The following is a 20,202-nucleotide window of genomic DNA, read 5'->3' as shown; positions in this document are numbered from 1 at the left end:
GTTACAAGTTTTCACTTCAAAAAGTAATTTTTAAAGTCTTTTTTTTTTCTTCTTTGAGGGGAGGAAAAACTTGCCCAACAGTGCATATCTATCCCAAAGGCTTGCTAAGCACCTTCTTTATGCCAAGTCCCTTGGTTTGAGTGTGCACAAGTGCTCTTTTTCTGTCATGCAAACCTCCGAATCATGGGGCTTTGAAAAGGAAAATGGGCCACTTGAATTGGTTATCAAAAACGGCCTCAGAAAATCCTGCAAGATTTTGTGGTAGGGTAACTCAAGACTGAAAAAATTGGGGCTTTAGAGCTTAGATTCTTTCTGTACTAGTCTCAGGGTATTCTCTTATAAAGGAGTCCCTAAAGATGTGGGAAACCCTTGTGTGAACCTCAACTGTCTCTTCTAAGATAAGTGAACTTAATCTGAAAAAAACGTTAAGACAACCTTAGCATATTTGTCTGTTACCCAAGTAAGAGTCACCTTTACTTGCACAGCACCTTTCAGGTATTTTCAGCAGAAACAAGGTGATATTAGCAGTATGATACAGGACAAATGTATGGGAAGGATTGTTCCAACAGGGTAAGGATGGACCTGGACATTAAAGCTTGTGATAAAGTTTTGTGAATCCAGGTTAAAAGGACACCTTTAGGTATTTGTATTTGTTGTGCAGGGATGGAGTGGAGGTTTAATATCTGGGGGTGGGTCCCATGTTCCTTGGTATGTTATAGTTGCCCTTGATCAGGCCGTTCCCTTCAGATCTTCACTGAGTGGTAAACAGAACATAAAATGCCCCATGTATTTTGTTCTAGTCAAAACGCCTATAATTTATTGGCAATATCAAGGCCAAGGTGTTTTTGGGTTTTTTTTCCTCCTAGGTGGCCTGTATAATGGTCTGCCATCCTGACTAGGGTTGCAGAGACACGGAGATGGGCCTTCCTGGCCTGGAGCAGGTCAGGGCCACCCTGAAGGGTTCAGCCGCCATTTTGGGGCTGAGTCAGTGAAACGGCTTCTGTCAGGTCAAGCTGCTGTTCAGCAGCCACCATACTTGAACCCCGTGTCAGGAAAGGTACTTCGCTGTTTTTAACAGCTACTGCACAGCCCTTCCCTGACCCCTCCCTCAGCGGGGCTGGAGCTCCTCCTGCCTTCGCAAGGAAGCAGTGTAGGCGAGGCGAAGGCGGGCGGTGCCCGGCGGGGCAGGCCACGCCTCTCGCTCCCGCGCAGCACTTCCCGCGCTCTGCCCACCTCGCTGGGCGGGGCTCGGCGCGCCGCGACACCGCACGCACGGGCCGGCGCTGCCTGCGCCTGCGCGCCCGCCACGTCTGCCGGAAGGTGGGGCCGCGCCGAGCCCGCCCGCGGCCTCGCGGGGACCGTCGCCGCCCGGCGCCCCCCTCACGGCTCCCCCCGGGCCGGGGGTCCCCCGCGCTGGGAGGAGGTGAGGCCGGGCTGTGCTGAAGCCTCCGTCGCTCCCGAGGGCCGCCGGGTGGGGCGGGGGGCCGGGCCTGGCGAGGGCCGGAGGCAGGCGGCCGTGCTGGGGGGGGGGGCGCGGAGGGGGGCAGCGGCCACCCCAGGTGTCGCCCTCCAGCCCGGCCTCGCCTGCCTCTGCGTTTGTGGCTGTACTCGGCCAAGGGACCCTCCACAAGGCTGTCCTGGGCGGGGGGGGGGGGGCGAGCCCTTCCCGGGAGTCGGGCTAGAGGCCAGCGTGGCCTGTGTAGCCTCGCAGCCCTTAGGGCGAGTGTAGGCACGCACCTGCCTCCCCCCTCCCCCCGCTAATGTCACAAAAGGGACAGCAGGCCTCACAGTTTTCTGGGGAGAAGTTCCTCTGTCTGACTCAGATTATGAATCTACAGGCCAAACACTAAGGCGTTGTTGTTACCTGTTCCTGTGATAAGCATCTGGCTGCTTTTGACCTCCAGCTGCGTTAGTTTATTTCAGCTGGGAGTGAGTAGGCCTCATGTTCTGTTAGGGTGGCAGGCTGGATGCTCTGTAGCAGGTGCTGATACCAGAAACATGGTGGTCTAATGGCTCAGCCTTGGTTTTGACAGTTTTCCTCAGAAACTGATTTGGTTCATTTCCATCAGTTATCAAAACAGCCAAATACCAAGCAAGTAGGAGAAAAGTATTAAAATTATTACAGCACTAATAGATTAACACAGTAGTTGTTTAGGTAACCCATACATCTTGCCTCATCAACACCAGTCTGATTTGTAATCATTCTATGTCTTTTGCAGTGTGTGGTCCTGAAATTTTAATTTTATGGAGTTTATCAACAGACATCCATCATGTCGTGGCTTGCTGATCTCGCTGGAAAGGCAGAGGATCTACTCAACAGAGTTGATCAAGGAGCTGCATCAGCTCTGAGCAAGAAGGACACAGCAAGCAGTGCAATTTATGATAATAAGAATTTGAACTCTGCCAATGAATATTCTGAACTGCGCCAGCATACTGGAGAACTGAAATACCAGGCATCATCCAAAGCAGCCTACATCTCTTCGGCAGCTGATAATATTAAACAACAAAAGGCCACAATCCTAGAAGGAACAGCAAATGTTAAACCAACACGTAGGACATCTTCGGAGGTTGCTTCTCCAGTAGAAAGTGTTTCCACACCCAGAGCTGTCTCACATTTTGTGAGAAGAAAAAAGGCAGAACCTGATGATGAGTTGCTGTTTGATTTTCTCAACAGTTCAGAGAAAGAGCCTAATGGAAGGATGGACCCTAAAAAAGAGAAGAGCAAGGCACCTGTTCTTCAAAATCATTCTCGGACTTCAAGCATTAGTTCTGCGTCTACCAGTACACAGAGTGCAAAAACTACTGAAGATAATTCCATCAGGAGCCAAGGCAACGGTAGTTAAATAGTATTGAACGTAGAGATATTTAAAACCCAAGTATGTCTAGGGTAAGGCTAGGTAATGGATTTACTGTCACTTCATGAAACATTTAGTGCTAGTGGTGTGTCAGATATGTGGAATACAGCAGAGTCTTTAACATTTTTTCATCTCTGGGATAATCTTAGATACTCTGCTAATTTGACAAGCTGCATAATTCATACCTAAAGCTTTTGTGTTCTCAGTCTACCTCATTGCTACTGTTCACCTTGACCTCCCTGAGCATGACCAAACCTTGCATCCGCCCCTGTACATCCCCACTTAGAAGCACAGGCGCTGCTGCATTTGTTTGATCACTCGGGGGCCCTTGCCTGTTGTTGCCACCTAGGAGAGTGAGTGACTTTCACCAGCTGGTAGGTGGTTTTGGCTGTTGCACAGTGCACCATGTGAGGTGATGTGGGGTTTTCTACGTTCCACCATTGGAGTAAGCTGTGAAACTTGCTTGTCCTGCGGAGTGGGAAGTTGGATGTGGATAGGCTTTTGCAGAGCTACAGGCATGAGAGAGCTAGATAAAGCCTTCAGGTTTGCTAAAAGTAGTTCATTACTGCAAATGTGAAGAAAAAAAAAAAGTTCTAAATCCAGACACCTGAAAGAGCCTCCAGGCCAGATAAGTCAAAAGTTGGGAGTTATTCTCAGGTTAACATGAAGGACGGTGTGGCTGGGAAGCATCAGGAGCTTGTGTTCTCTATCAGACTGTTTGATCTATACTCACTGCTGTTGCTGTACTATTTTGCTGTTGTTCATTCTATAAAATGTAAGCCAATGGTTATCTTATTAATGATGTAGTTAGAATACTTTATTACTTATTCAGTACTTTGAGCATGTAAAGCATTGTAAATGCCAGTTTTTTACTTACTGCATTAAATATGCTGAAAAGTTTTAGGTTTAAAAAAGGGATCATTTCTAAAGATGGGAATGTTTTTGTAATTCTGGTTTTGTAACTTTTCAGTAAGGTTTACTACTACTGCTGCTAATTGAAATACGTTAGGCCTGACTATATGGCCTTGCTGATTGGTGCTCAAAGAACATGTTTTGCTCAGAGTGGCCTGTGAAGTTTTCTTCTGAGGGATTTTTGAGTGGAGTTTGCATTGTGGAGCTGCCAGATGAGGAAGCACACAGTTATAGCATGCTGGTTTCAAAGTTGATTGTATAGATGTATAGGTGTAATTTAAATGTTTTGTATAGCATTTAGCACAAAACTGATTAGCATTGTGCTTTGTACATTGCCATGGATATGATCTAATATGTGGTATAAATGGCTAATCTCTTGCTTCGTTAATTTCATTCACCTGTTGAGTTTTCCAGACAAAGGAATGAGGATAAATTGTCTGATAATTTGGAAATAGTGTAAATGAATCAAAAGGAAGAAGGTGACACTTCTTAGAACCATTAAAATAGGAAAGGGATTTGAGAAAATGTGGAGGAAATCTTGCTGTAGCTGCTGCTACTACTTTTTGGTGTGGTGGTGGTCAGAATTATCTGCCACAGCTCCTTGGGTCCCCGGTGGTAGGGGCTGTTGAAATGGTAACAAGGAAGGTGGTGCAGGTTGGTTGGTGATCACAGAGTGAAGTAAATAATGTTGCAACAGCTAATAATGTTGTGTGCAGTCTTGCTTGGAATTAATTGCAGTCTGTCCCCATGGATTTTCAGCAGTTACTCATCTGGGACGTATTAAATTCAGAAGTAGTATTTTTGGATTGCTTGTTTGTTTGCTCGTTGCATGCTGTGTTATTTTACCTTAACACTGCTGCAAAGTTTCCAGCTATTTGCACACTGGAATCAAGGCTGTTACAGTGCATGTATCAATTTCACAGTATTAATTCAGGATGGTCTGTGTGTGCTTGTGCATGATGGGGAAAGGCTGTTGGTTCCGCCTTCCCTGCAAGGGACTGTTGTTCAGAATACTGGCAGGAGTTCCCTTAGTGTTCTCACTGAGAGAGAAAAATAAAAATCTGTCATTTGGTTTCCATAATTTAGAAGATTATAGTTTGTATTGGCAGAAAACTTTAACCACATCTACCTTATTTTTTTTTCATTAGAGAGAGGGAGATCATGCTTCTGCTTCAAATCACTGCCACTTGGTTTTTCATAGTAAAAGTACTTTTGAAAAATATTTTGAGAGAATTATTAATACAGAATTATTAGTAAGATGATGTTTTGACTGAAATTATTCTTAAAAGGCTAAAGATACTATAATGTGTGGCTCTGAGTTACATTTTAGGTTTTCTATGAAAACAACTTACATTTTTGTTGAACAACAATGAACAGATTTTTAAATTACATCCTTGCACTCAAAATCTTAACAGAAAGCCAGAATGATCTCATTTTAAAATTTCCTTTAGTTAATTGCTATGCATATTTAATCTCTTCTGTTACTGTCTCAGCTTCTGAGGACGTCTCTGGGCAGCACAGTCATAAAAAAGTATTAACGTTTTGAAATCCTAAAGTTGACATTAATGTAATAAGAAATAACTTCCATGTCTTATCTTGCAAGATTAACAAAAACATTGCATGATGCATGTATACTGTATAATAGTCCTATTTTTTGCAAGTCTGTTGGGAGAAGCACCTTCATATTCCATTTCAATATAAGCTATTTTGATGATTATGACTATTATGATGATGATTATTACACATTTAACCACTGATGCAGAACATGGAATTACTGTTTATATTAAAGCAACTTGGAGATACGTATATTGGTTCTAACTTGCATCTCTTTTACAGAAACTCCAGACAGTTCAGATTCTGGACTGGGAGCACAAGGGAATGGTGTGAAGGATTCATCACTAAGCACAGTAACTAATCCTAGCCTTTCCGCTAATGATGATTTCAAGTCACATGAGCTATCCAATCTTCGCCTGGAGAATCAGCTGCTGCGGAATGAAGTTCAATCTTTAAATCAAGAAATGGCTTCATTAATTCAGAGGTCCAAAGAAACGCAAGAAGGTACTGTGGTTTGGAAACTCAACTATAACATTACAAAAATGCTAGTGAACTAGAAAACAATGCTATTGCTGTGTTAGTGTTTTGTATTTACAATAAAATCTTTGTGGTTACATTTGCGTATATGAATTACCAAGCAAAATGGTTCTTCAGTTCAGAATAATGAGCTGGGAGAAACTAAAAGACTTGTTCAACTACAAAGAAAACACAAATGTTGATTAAAATGATGCGATCAAGTTAGTACCAAAACTCTGATCTGATTCAAATAGTGTTAGCAAATGTTACCAGCATTAAAATACTTTTTCTGCGTTTTAACAGCTATTGTGAAATACTTATTTGTAAATGAGTAATTTCCTTTAAATACTTTAAAATCTGACTGCTTTCTGGCTATAATCTCTGATGCCTAGAAACTGACAGTAAAAATAGAAAATTTGGTATTTTTGTATGATTTCACTGGCCTTTTCAAAGCCAAATGAAATGGCAAATATAAAAAATGTGAATATAAATTAAACACTTAAATGATAAAACTTTGAGCAAACCCCTACTGTTAGGCATACAACTGAGGGACTGCATTTTTTTCAAAGTAACCATATGAGCCAGAGAATTGTAATTTCCATTGAAGTTTAATATATGATGTTTGATTAAAAACAGACGCCTCTAAGTTTTCAGGCATCCTTTCAACACTGCTGTATTTTTCAACTGGTTTTAGCTTGAGCTTATTGTTGCATTGAGTTGAACTAGATACTTTATGCAAAGGATTCCAAAAACTTTCTCGCACAGACTTATTTGACAGTAGGCCATTGCAAGGGGTGGAGGAGGTAAAATTTGTCATCAGCAGTGTGACACAGAATGAAATAGCTGGTTTGGGATCACCTGCAAGATTTCATGGGTCATGATCTGACAGCCAGTCTGGCATTTGTTACTTCTCAGTAGCTGGTAAAAGTTCAGTGTTTCTTCAGTTTGGTTGTATTTAATTTCTTTCTCTAAGAAATGTGATGGGTGTATTCTGAACATTTACAAGACCTTGCAATACCTACTTTTATTAACTTCAAAGAAAATTCTTATTTTGTAGAATTGAACAAATCCCGGGAAAGGGTTGAGAAGTGGAATGTTGACCATTCGAAGAGTGACAGGATGGTTAGAGAGCTTCGAGCTCGAGTTGATGATCTGACAGAAGCTGTTGGTGCCAAGGATTCACAGCTTGCTGTGCTGAAAGTACGGTTGCAAGAAGCTGATCAGCTCTTAAGTGCTCGGACAGAAGCTTTGGAAGCATTGCAGAGTGAAAAATCACGGTACTTCATAATTCTGCAAATAGTAATAAGTCTGAAAATTCAAGGTAGATGATTCAGTCTCTTTAAGAATAAAGTGAATAATGGGGAAAGGATTGTATCAGTATTTGAAATACAAGGATTAAAGTTTTCTCTGAGCCTGCTCTATCATAGCTGGCAATGGGAACAGGGCAAATGAGCATTAACTAGGGGCAATTGTCATCCGATTATTGAAATTCATTTTGTATAAAGTATTTGTTTGTATCGGAGGCCTGAAGCTGAAGATCTCAGGAAAAATGTTTTTGTCTTCAAAAATGCATTTGCTTTGCCGCAAATACGAAGACTTTTCTGACTTATCTCAGTGCTGGGGTATGAATCGTCAATTGGATACACCAATATATGTGTCAGGGAGGAGATGAGAGAGTCATTAACTCCAGGCCTCACACCTGTAGTCAGCTGTATTCAGTAATTTACTGGATAAATTTTAAAAGCTGGTCTGAAAACCAGGTAGTCGTATTTCTACCTGAAAATCACACTTGATTTCTTCTTTTTCAATTAATGTGTGTATCGCTCTTTCAGGATAATACAAGACCATAGTGAAGGGAGCAGTTTGCAAAATCAAGCCCTTCAAACTCTTCAAGAGAGGCTGCGTGATGCAGACTCGGCACTCAAGCGAGAGCAAGAAAGTTACAAACAAATGCAGGTTAGATATGAAGAGTAAGGAACAGTTTCAGACTATTAAGATCAAATCTGTGAGGTTTCAGTGGTGCTCTCTTGACTTCAGTCTCTGTTCAGGATACTAAGTGCTTGGAAGAATGGGCTGTCTGCTGCGCTAAGTATCCTTGTGATGCTAGTTTACTCTTATATGTTATATTTTGAAAGCTTTGTGATTAAAAGTTTTTGAGGAATGATGCTGACATTGTTTACTGCTTTTTCATGTTAACTTTAATGTTAAAACAAGTTTTAAAACTAAATCAGTAATCAATTTAATCTTCCATGCTATGTTGTTCCGCAACAAATTCTTACACAATATTGATACGTGAGCTTAAGCATGTTAAGCAGGACAGTCACTTCTCTGGTAAAGATGTGAGTACGTTATTGCTAGAGACTGGTTTCCACACTTAGCTTGATCTTTGTTACAGATAATAGCATCTTTAAAAATATTTAACAGCATCTTATTTTGGTGTTTATTTTTTGTTTAAATACGTCAAAATATGACAGACTACATTTGATAATATTTTTTGAGTGGAAAGCTTGCTTTTTGTTTACCAAATAAATGTGAAAAATAGGATGATGGTTATGCCCTCACTATTTCTGGTGAGGGAAGAAAATGCCTATGTTTACTGAGATTATTTAGCCCTTTCTTAAGCAAGCAGAATTTCTTTCCACATAGCACTAATGCGTCTTTAGGTTGGAGGTGGTAGATAATGAGGTGTTGTGACACGTAGTTGCTTTTAAACTTTCTTTTTCCCTTTCTAGGTTAAAGTTGAGACTGTTTAAACACAACATATTGTTTCTTTATTGCTAATAGAATGAGTTTGCAGCTCGTCTAAGTAAAACAGAAGCAGAACGTCAGAACCTGGCAGAAGGGATAACTGCAGCAGAAAGAAAGTATTTAGATGAAAAGAGGCGAGCTGATGAGCTTCAGCAACAAGTCAAAGTAACTAAAACCCACCTAGAATCTGCAAAACAAGAACTGACAGACTATAAACAGAAAGCTACTCGCATACTCCAAGTAAGCATTTCTGTAAAGTATTTGAAGCATAACACCTTAAAAAGTGTACAGATCAAACTGGATTAATCTAATGTGTGGATTTTTTTTTAACATGACCTGTAATATATTTTGGGGCCTATCTATAATGATACCTATACGAAACAGCTGCTAGTGTGCATTTTGCAAATTTAAGTTTACAGATAGAGTTAAGTAATTTAAATGGAAGTTCAGGTCCTGAACTTAAAGAAAAATCCAAGTGAACCGTTGCACTTAGTATGCCACATCTGTCAGTGTGTTCCATATTCACGAGTCCAGTCTTAGGCAGATAGATACACAGAGGTAATCTACACTTTGTTCCACACCCAGTGTTCTTGAGTCAAGAATATTGCTCTGTTCTGCTTGAGGCTGAAGCATAGCATATAATGGATACTTACGTGTAAACCAAAGAAAGTGCATATTCTGAAAGGTTGCGTGTGATCAACATATAAACACGGGCAATATCAGGTATTTTGTGCAGAGTTATATACTACTAAGTTGTCAAAGATACCAAGTCCAAACTTAGTCAGTGTGAGTCTTGTTTATAAGAGGCAGAAAAATGCTGAAGCAAAAGGTCTCTGTTTAGAATAATTAATTTAGTCTGATATCCAACGACAGATTTTAAATCATCTTGATAAATACAAAAAGCATGAGATCAGAAGTCAATGTTGAACTCTGAATGCAAGAGTCAAGGTTGACTGAATTAAATGGTTTATCCTCTTTCCCAGAAGAGTTACTGCTGTATTTGGTTCTTATTTGGCTTTGTTCGCAGGAGAAGGGATGGACCGAGAGAGGGTCAGTTTTGTCTTTAGTGTCCATCTTCTCTCTTGTGGTAGCTGGAAAGCCAAAACTTTTATCCATAACATGTTTAACATTCCAGGCACTTCTAAAGAGAAGAGCTGTGCTCATCCTCAGATAACACAGGCTTTTAGTAAATGCAGTCTCATGGCATACCAGAAGTCAGAAAAATTATCAGTAGGGAAGCATTTTCATTTTCAGATTTGTAAGGTCGTTGTTAACTTGGCTAAAATAAAGATAAAGCAGTTCTTTTACCACATGTCTACATTTGAATTTCAGAGCAAAGTCGTTTTGGCATATTCTAGTTGAGTGCTTGTTAAATACTGCTATAAATAATATATTGATTTATTATTTCAGTCTAAAGAAAAGTTGATAAACAGCCTAAAAGAAGGTTCTGGTATTGAAGGCCTGGATAGCAATACTACAAGCACAATGGAACTAGAAGAACTGAGACATGAGCGAGACACTCAGAGAGAAGAAATACAGAAACTGATGGGGCAAATACAACAGATGAGAACAGAGCTGCAGGTAGCTATGATTACGTGTGCGTATATTTGTAGTTAACCATGCACAAAGGACTGGTTTCTTGTATACTTTAGGGACGTTGTTTCTAATGTTTATTTGACCTAGTATTAAAATAAGCCAACTTTTGCTCAAGGTGAGACAAATGCTTGTTGATACCCAGTTTCTTTCTGTGTTCTCTCCTACCACTTCAGCTCATTGTGGGAGGAGTACTCTAGGTAGCACTGCTGTCTTTGCCTACTACTGTGTGCTCCTTCTGAGGGAAGCATTTCTCTCCAAACAAGCATGGTGTTTTCTGTAGAGATCATCTGTATCTTTTCCTGCAAGGGCTACTAATCCTTGAAGCAACTGTAATCCAGGTTATCTGCTGGCATAATTGGCTCAACCCAGCAGTTGCACGCAAGGCTACTTTACACAGTTTTAGCATCTAGACAGTAGAAGGGAAGAAGTGGAGGCTTTTAATGTTCACAAAATGAATTTATTTTATTACTGTATTAGTAAAAATATTCTGTATAGAATGACCAAATGCTGTTTATTCAATACACTCTCACCTTCGTTTTTCTTTGAAGCAGTATTGCAGATACAGCTTTTTTTGTTGTTCTTATCTATGACGGATAGCAGTATTGTTTGAATGTTAGTAAAATGGTAACATTTCTGTTTATTTCAGGATATGGAAACTCAGCAGGTAAGTGAAGCTGAGTCAGTAAGAGAGCAGCTTCAAGACCTACAAGAGCAGATAGCAGCACATAAAATGGCCAAGCAAGAGACAGAAGCTGAACTAGAACGGCAAAAACAGGTAAGGAATTCTTGAAAGCTGATTGACCTTATTTTAGACTTCATGTGGTGTCATCAGTAAAACGTTGGGCTTAATAAAGGAGTAGCTCATACAGTATTTGGCTTATTTTTTGTCTAGTATTCCAAAGAAGTTTTTGGGGACTTTAATGTCACTAGGCCAAACAAAGCTCAACTGGTACTAAGCAATGGATAGGGTCTTCTGGATACTCCTGATAAACAGAGATCTTGCTGATGTATTAAAGAATAAACATAACCCTAGGGAATGCACAAAATTGATTGTGATTTTTGAATTTTATTCAGCAGGGGAACAATCAAACTATAGTGATATAGTAACGTTTGTAACTTATTTATATCAAGAGACTCTGATACTAAAAATGGTTACTGTGGAACTTCCTGTGCTCTTATTTCTACATAAAATTTAGCTCATAAAACAATGTTACTGTAATACCCATTCATAGCTATATTGTAGATCTACTTGTTACTCATTCCTGAATCTAAACGTTGTTACTACCAAACTGCTTGATGAGGCAAATTGCTAGATAAAATTATGTTAATGAATTTTGTCAGGTTGTGTCATTTTTTGAACAACCCCCCCCCCTTGATTTAAGCAGTTTTATGCTGAAAAGAGGGGGAAGAAAAAGGTAAACTGATTTCATGTGAACAAACGGATTATTCACTAGGAATCAGACAAATGCTTTGCACCCTATTAAAAAATGTCTCTGTAGGAGAAAGCTCATGTTAAAGAGACTTAATAATGAGGAAAGCAGGATACACTGTACCTGCTAGGAACAGTTTATCGTAGGATTATCTGTCCTTCCAGAAATTACATTTTAATGAGATGCTAGCAGCTTGAACTAATTAAAAGGCAGAAGTCGAGGTCTGCTCTTGATGGATAGCTGATGTTTATTATATCAAAGCAGATGGTAGGTTGTATTGTGTTACTCCTGCCCTTCTGAGGGTGTATTTTAACTCAGTACTACATATAGAAAAAGTGAGGTGAACTATATTTAAAAAAAAGGTATTATCAGTTATTACAGAAACTGAAATATTCCATTTGATGGCATAAGTTTATATGTACTTTTTAAAATAATTGTGTGCATTGATTATTAAAAAATTATGGTCTGATCTGTCTGGGAATTCCTTTGAACTATTTCCATAAGGTTTCTGAGACTGAAGATGGAAAATAAGTAGAGATGTTATTTCTTGTACATCTGATGGTTTGAAAAGAGAATAGGAATATCTGTTTTCTGTAGCAACTGACAGCTGGAGTGATACAGTGATTTGAAGACTGTCTTAATTTAAAAAAGAAGCCTTACAGTTCTTTTAAGTTGGAGTTAAGATAGCCACTAAATCATGGCAGTAACAAAACTTGTGGTTAGATTTGTTGTTCAGTAAGTTGTCCTTTACTAATAATCCTTCCCCTTTCACATCTGTTATGTTAGTTTATTCTGTACTTTTAAAGGAAGTTTTATGTTGTGCTGCATTAGGTAGCTGTGCCATGGGGTTTTAAAAACTTTTAAAAAACGGTATCTTGGATTGATGGGTTTATTTTAGGAATACAGATAACCCCCTCCCAAGTTATTTCCTAATTGCTCAAGTTACATTATTGGCATAATTTCAAGGAAGCAATATAATAAATAGTGAAAGGAAGATAAATCATGTCCCAATGAAATTGTGTAACTTAGTAAAATAGCCTGGATTAATATTTATATTAGGTCAGTCTCCACAAAAGAATTTAGTAGGTCTTTTACGTTGTGTCTTCATACTCAGCCATTCCTTTTTTTTTTTTCCTCTCCCCATCCTAGCCAGACACTTAAATAAGATTAAATTTCAGTTTGTTTGATTGCAGCATATTGTTTTCTTGTGTTCTACTGTGAAACTCTAGGTAAGAGAATGTGTCTCAAAATACATGTATGTATAAAATCTTGTGATTGTGATAAATTTTATAGGAACTCCATTATACTGAAGAAGAATTGTATCGAACAAAGAATACTTTGCAAAGCAGAATAAAAGACAGAGAGGAAGAAATTCAGAAGCTCAGAAATCAGGTAGTGTGTGTGTATAGAAAATAACTTCATCACTTTCAGTTATGAAAACAGCAATGAGAACCATTAATTTGATTAAACTGTACAAAAGAAACATTAAGGCTCTACTAATGAGTTACAGTGAATTTATTTTCAATACAGAGTAGAGTTTTGAGGGAGTACAAGAGGGGAACCATGAAGCAGTAAATAACTGAATTTATAATTGCATGTGCTTTTTCTGATGAGATCCTTTTAACGGGACTTAAGAACATTAAGAACATGAATAATGTCCTACAGACTCAGTGATCCGTCCAGCCCACTGTCTTATATTGGACAGTGTCAATGGGGCCGGCATGTGAGCCTGACCACTTTCTTCACTCCCTTGTACTTGCTCAGCATCAGCAGCTGATTTAGGGACATTAGTGTTTAAGTCCCTATCAAGTCCCACCAGTGTGCTTATGGACCTATTTTCTTTGAATCAGTCTAATCCCTTTTGGAACCTTCTGATAGGTGTCAGAGCCCCTGCAGTCTCCTTGGGCAGCATAAAGGCATAGGCCTTGTTTTGTATAAATTATCTTAGCATAACAAAAAGTAGTGTGTCTGTAGAGAAATTGATAATCTAGAGCCAGCTGTGTAGTTATAGTGTCAGAGGGTTTGGAAATTGTGTTGTGATAGAAATTAGATGCGTGAACCAGGTCAGATGCACGTGGTCCTGAAGCCAGCATTACCAGAGGAATCGTCTGCCAACAGGCTCAGGAAATTTCTGGTTTTGATACCTCACTGCTTTTGATTCCTGATGATTCTGTTTTTTTATCATTGAAGCTACATCTTTGTGGTATGATGCTACAAGTGGCTATGGTCCAAGACTGTGCTGAATAGATGAGCTATTGAACATATGGCTAATTTAGAGGTTCCCATTTGCTTTAAATATTTTCTGCAAATTGAACGACATGATCCATGTCTTCATTTGCTGTCTTTGCAGTTTCTATTTGCTAGAACTATCATGTTTTCTGCCTCAGTGCTCCATAATTCTTCTGCAATGTATCCCACATTTTCACCATTTTTTTCATTCAAGCTTTCCTGTAGCATGGCATCAGATTCTCCCTGTTTGCGCTGAGTTTTTCCTTCCTCATTTGTAAACATTTTACATGCTCATTTTGTGAAGTTGCAAGTACAATAGCCAAGCTCGGTTATCTAGCTGTTTTCATGCCTACCATTTAAACTCAGCTCTGAGATATAACATTGATTTTTGTGATCAAACTTGTGATTATACAGAAATGTTCATATAATTAGAGGTGCAAAACATGGGAATACATTTTTACATAGTTTGTTGTCATGTAAAATCTTGTTTTAGAAACTGTTAAAATAAAGTTTCTTCTTTTTAGTGTTCACTGGTGATCATTGTGATAATATTATCCCATAAAAATTCTGCCGTGGTGTAATTTGGATCCTTAAGTGCTTAGATTTTTAGTGTTTTGTAATACGTTAGTTGGTCAGACTGAAATTTTTTTCTTTGCTTTCTTTTTTAGCTCACAAATAAGGCTCTAAGTAGTAGTAGTCAGACAGAATTAGAAAATCGTCTTCATCAGCTGACAGAAACACTAATTCAGAAGCAAACCATGTTAGAGAGTCTGAGCACAGAGAAAAACTCACTTGTCTATCAACTGGAACGACTTGAGCAACAGCTGAAGGCTATCCAAGGCACTAGTACTAACGGACCTGCCATTAATATGGCAGGCATTGATGGTGCTGAAGGTAAATAAGGAAATTTAATATTGAAACTCTCTCCTTTCTGCAGTTCAGGCTTCTCTATTTCCTCATACCTTTTCTTGAAAGTCTTGAGTTTATAAGGAAAAAAAAAATGCTGAAAATACACAGCTTATGCCAGAGACCTTGTCAACAGCAGCCAGTATCATAAATAGTTTAGTGCCTTTTTGTGTGTAAATGACTTTAAGTAAACTTAATAAAGCCAATTTAATTCTTGATACTGTGGCACTATTGGAACAATCACATTGACAAATCCTGTGACAGTTGCAAATAAATCTGTCTGCTGGGGTTTAAACAATGTCAGAAGCAGGATATAAATATTCTCTTGTAAAATGGGTTTGGGAGGTGAGCAAGAATGGGGTACTTCATTTTGAGAGCTGATCAGAACTCTGGTTGAAATCAGTTTCAACTATGCTTTCTGTTTTTCTTGAAAAGCAGCTTAAAATGTGGCTCTGCTGAGGTTGGTTTGTCTGTACTGCGTAGCAATCATCCTGTATCTCTAGGAGAACCTCAGCAGTTGATCCATGGTTTTAAGATGTTACTTTTCAAAGTTTGTAATTTTGTATATATGGTAAGTAACTTTAACAGCAGTGGACAATACTAAGAGGTGTAAAATCACAATCCAGATTTTAATTTTTCTGCTTATGAAAGACTTTCTAAAAAAAAAGCTGGAGAGCTAGCAGGCTTGAAACATTTCAGTTTGGCTTGTTTTTAAGTAACTTCAGTAACCTTAAGTTTAGTGGCACAAAGGTAACATCTGAGAATCTCTTTTAATGAAGTTGATACATAGTAAGAATGTTAATAAAGTAGAATTTTTATGAATATATGTTAGTATTGGAAATGCTATCAAAGTTTTACTGCATGAGGAATAAAAGCAAATGGAGAAACTGAGAGTATCAAACCCATGATTTTATACACCTAAAAATAGAGTTGTTATTACATAATTGAATGTCAAGACATTCATCTAGTAAGCTCAAATTTTAAAATCATACTAAGCTGAACAAGTATCTGACTTGATTTCAAGTTTATCAAGAATTCTGCCCTCCAGACACACTCCTCTGCCCCCAGCAAAACGGCACTAACAAATCAGATTAATCACTATTTTTGTATTAGTTCTGTACATCTTTTTAATACAGTTATCTAATGAGACTAAGGAGGTTTTGTTGCTTTTTTTCCCTTCAAATAGGTGCCCGTATGCGTAATGTTCCTGTCCTGTTTAGTGACGTGGATACCAACATGGCAGGAATGTATGGGAGAGTTCGCAAAGCTGCCAGTAGTATAGATCAGTTTAGGTAAGTGTTCTAAGGGAACGGATTTTGTAGTTTGTGGAATCCTTTTGCAGGTTTCAAGTGGCACACCTTCTGTTTTGAATTGCTTTTGTGAAAGTAGAAGTAAAAAGTAACAAAGCTGAAGTACAGTATGAATTACCAAATACTGATGTAGTTCACTTGTGCTTTCCTATGATATTAATATCTTTGGTATTTTACAAATTATAGTCAGTTATTTAAACTAACACTCTTGTAGATTTTGATCCAAGAGAATCACTAAACTATGTACAATGAAACCTAACCTTTTTCGTTACCATCTTTACCTTTTTCACTCAGAGGTTTTGACTAACACTGTAAGAGTGTATTAGTGGGGGAATATCTTACATATTCTTTTAGTCCAGTTTAGGCATACTGATGAAATCAAGATTTTGGGTTCTGACCCAGTGTGGCTGTTTATCTTGAAAGACAATTTGTCTGAGGAATTGGTAAACAAAAATCATTCTGGATCCAGCACAGACTTGCTTTGATCCCTTTTCTGAGCAGTTAGGTTAATTGTCAATATTCACAACAAACATCTGCTCCAAAACTTGAATTAAATACCAATAGAGAAAAATTAGGTAATATTTTTTAATCCTTTGAAAGCAAGATAGTGTGATAGGAAGTCCTTTGTGCTTCTGTGGTACTTTAATTTCCTTGTGATGAATATCAGGATTTCCTTGATTGGGACCTGTTATATGTGCTGTTTTAATACTAAACTTCATTTGGCAGTATCATACCCACTTCAGTACACGGATGGATTTTTATAACTGACATTACTGAGCAACAGTGCATGCATGTAATGCAGTATACTTTGTAGTAGTGAACTTGGAAACCCCATGTTCTTTTTATCTAATGAAATTCAAGAACAGAAATGATCTATCGAGTGTTTTCAAAGGAATCCAAGGTTTTAGTGGCTTAAATCCTTTTGAAAGATTCATGGCAGCTCTTGAGGTAACAAAATACCTGTACAGCCCTTGAGTCTTAGCTCTTTCAAAAACTCTGAGCCTAGCATGTAACAGATAAAATTGGGAGAATATGTTTTATGGTCTGAATTCTGAATTTTCTGATTCCATTTAATGTCTTGAATACATGAAGTAAAATTCAAGTCAGAAACAGTCATGTATATAACATCAGCTGATGTTTGTGAGTTTGTTGTGGTCTGAAATGAGAGGAACAGGAATTTATTGCTCAGTGTTAACTCGTGCATTTTGTTTTCTCTTGTGTAGCATTCGGCTGGGAATCTTTCTAAGGCGGTATCCAATAGCAAGAGTCTTTGTAATCATTTACATGGTGAGTAAGCTTGCTTCAAAGAAAGAAGTTTAATTTATGTAATAAGTCTTAAATTGCAAGATCTCTGATGTTCATAAGGCTATATAATTAACAATTCAATGTATTTTTTTGTAAAGCAGACTGAATAGCACTTCTCTAAGTGTTTTAGAGTCATGTTGCTTGTCAGTTTTCAGTTTTTCCCAGGAATCCTTAGTTATAGCAGTCTTGAAGATATTTATGTAACTACCATTTAAAAGACTGTAAAAGTAGGCTTTTAATAGTAAAATCTGGAATAATAGTGACCTGTTTGCCAGGGTTAATGCATCACACCTGTGTGCACTGCATTTAGGAAGATGACATCTCTTACAGGTTTTTTTAATATTTGTCACTTGACTTTTTGTTCAGTGTCTTAATAATAGCACTTCTCTAGTAGCTGAAAAAGTAGCAAGAAAAGTTTTTCCTGCTAGACTTAAACAAATAGTAGAAAGTTGCTCATCCATACCAGATGAGATTGTCAGACTGGCAATTGATAAAAGTGAAATTCTTCCCTTTCCCACTGGAGGGCAGATGTCTGTCGGTTGAAGTGACCTGTGGCAAGGCAGGTGCGCTGGCTACCCTGCTTGGAAGTATTCCACTAGTTGAGTCTTTGAAATGAAAAAAAAAACCATGTTGTTTGAGAAGCCATAATGATTCTTCTAAAGAGGGTTTTCGAGAACAGCTGTCACTATTTCAGGATATGAAGCAGGCACATGACGAATAAAGGAAACTACAATTTCCCCCTGCAATTGCTTCTTCCAGCCTATTAAGTACTAGAAGGAACAGGGCTGTTTAGTTTCTAACTTCTCTCTTTCCTCCTGTTCATCACTTAGACTTGCCAACACATGAATAAAATGCTTTGTACCAAAACACTGAAGATTTCTACTGCCTAAGCAGCTAGCTGAAGTGAAACACAATGATTGTTGCGTAGGAGCTGTACGTTGGGCAGCCAGTGGCAGTTACCCTTTTTCAGTTCAAACCTTGACCGACTATTGTAACTTGAATATATATATATATAATTTTTTTTAAAATGGAAATGTGACTTAGGTATTCTGTTGGTTATCTCCCTTGTTGCACCCCCAGCAACTTGTAATTGTATAGTTTCGGCCAATTTGAATGAGAAATAACATTCCTACAGAGTTCATAAGGATGCCTCAAGTCAGTAAGGAGAAGGAAAGCAGAACTTGGCAGGTTTACAGTCTGGTATCAGCCAGCTGGCACAGGAGTAGTGGCTTACCAGTCACTCAAGGCAGATCACATAATGTGCTGGCTGGGGGCTGGATGTCAGAGAAAACAGCTGGAGTTACTGAGGCATGGAGGAAAAGAGAAGCCAGAGGACATAAATCTGTAGGAAATCAGGCTGCTTTATTTTTGCCATTTGTATAAAGTCTTTAGTTTTCTACAAATGGCTTCTTCAGAATCTGACTTAACATTTCATTGTGCAAATAACAATCCTTTTTTCAGGAGTATCTGAATAATAGGAAAAACATTTAATTGGAATATTTCTACAAAACTAGGTTTTATTAGCTCTTACTAAGGGCTCTCATAGTTACTGCAGCTGTGAACAATGTTTATCAGTGCTGGTAAGTTAATTCTTTTCTTTTTCTGTTCCCAGGCATTGCTTCATCTCTGGGTCATGATTGTTCTACTTACCTACACCCCAGAAATGCACCATGACAGTCCCAGTGGCAGATAGACTGAGACAGGACCACATGCTGTGCTAATGTAATTGGGACTGGCAGTGTCTTTGGAATCATCAGTCCCGAAGTATCAGCAAACTTTTCCTCATGGTGTTTAGGAAGAATGAAAACCATCATGCCTCATTTATCACTACTTTTCAAATACATGTACAATGCTATGTAGCTTTTTCAATTTACCTCAAAGAGCATCACTTTCCTGGAGAAATAAAGCTATTAAGCTATGGTTAGCTTTTACATTTTATGTAGACCTTCTGGTGATTAGAGTAAAAGATAAGGCACTTAGAGAGAAATGCAAAGATTTCTGAAATTACAGATATGTATAGTGCAAATTATTTTAGATCATAGTGGATGTGGACTATGGTCAGGTAATAAACTGTACTTAGCAATTTAAATAAACTTTATTCTTTCTGGTTTCTTTCAGTCTGCTTTTGCACTTCTGTTTTTAACTTTGTAAATAATAGGCTTTTCCTTAACATGTTAAACTGAAAAAAGGATGATGGATTGGTGCAATATCTTTTTGTAAATAAGTTTGAAAATAAAATATTATGCATTCTTCTTAGCTTTGTACTTGTAGTGCAATAGATGTATCTTCCCTACCAGCTGAATAGTGAGGCTGCCTATGTAAAGGCTGGTATTTTAGCTTTATTAGAGAAAGAGAAATGGTTTTGAGAAAGTGAGTTTAAACTCTTTAGAAATAAGGGTGTTTCTTTTTGCACTTGAAATTTATATATTTTGACCAAATTTTCTTATACCTCTCTCATTACTATGTGTCTTAATCAGATCTTATATTCACTGAAATATTTATTTTTAAAGCTTTGGGTACTTAAAGCTATTTCTATACAAAATCTATCAAAACGTGAAAAATTTCTCATGCCTAAACACTTAGCAAATACAATAAATATTTGGCTGTGCTTATTAGTGTATTAACCCATAATACCAAGCCTACTGTAATAGTTCCAATTGTTAAGACAGTGGTGTTCTGTAATTATGAATTATCAATACACAATAATACAAGGTCACTTTCTTTCCCTAAGAAATTTCTTGCGTGGTGCTTGAAGCTGAGTAACGAAATGATGACTACAAGCGATTTGTCACTCCTGCTCTTAAGGATGTGGTTCAGTTTTCACGCGACTTGAACACACGA

General features: G+C 38.2%; 1 protein-coding gene across 1 annotated transcript; it reads left to right on the top strand.

Moving 5' to 3' along the window:
• Positions 1-1,272: 1,272 nt before the first annotated feature.
• On the top strand, positions 1,273-19,617 carry GOLGA5 (golgin A5). Its single transcript, XM_055716582.1, has 13 exons — positions 1,273-1,423; positions 2,220-2,835; positions 5,604-5,825; positions 6,895-7,114; positions 7,670-7,793; positions 8,622-8,825; positions 9,996-10,166; positions 10,828-10,956; positions 12,905-13,003; positions 14,509-14,734; positions 15,933-16,038; positions 17,280-17,343; positions 18,974-19,617. The coding sequence occupies exons 2-13, from the start codon at positions 2,271-2,273 to the stop codon at positions 19,052-19,054; spliced, it is 2,211 nt and encodes a 736-aa protein (XP_055572557.1). The 5' UTR covers positions 1,273-1,423; positions 2,220-2,270; the 3' UTR covers positions 19,055-19,617.
• Positions 19,618-20,202: the final 585 nt, after the last annotated feature.

The sequence above is a fragment of the Falco cherrug genome, chromosome 7 (genome assembly GCF_023634085.1).
Source record: "Falco cherrug isolate bFalChe1 chromosome 7, bFalChe1.pri, whole genome shotgun sequence".
Lineage (NCBI taxonomy): Eukaryota > Metazoa > Chordata > Aves > Falconiformes > Falconidae > Falco > Falco cherrug.
This window is presented reverse-complemented; position numbering and strand designations above follow the sequence as displayed.

Coding starts and splice junctions, on each gene's coding strand:
- GOLGA5 (XM_055716582.1), top strand. CDS start 2,271: ATGTCGTGGCTTGCTGATCTCGCTGGAAAGGCAGAGGATCTACTCAAC. Junction 7,794..8,621: donor AAAGTTACAAACAAATGCAG/GTTAGATATGAA, acceptor TATTGCTAATAG/AATGAGTTTGCAGCTCGTCT. Junction 16,039..17,279: donor AGTAGTATAGATCAGTTTAG/GTAAGTGTTCTA, acceptor TCTCTTGTGTAG/CATTCGGCTGGGAATCTTTC.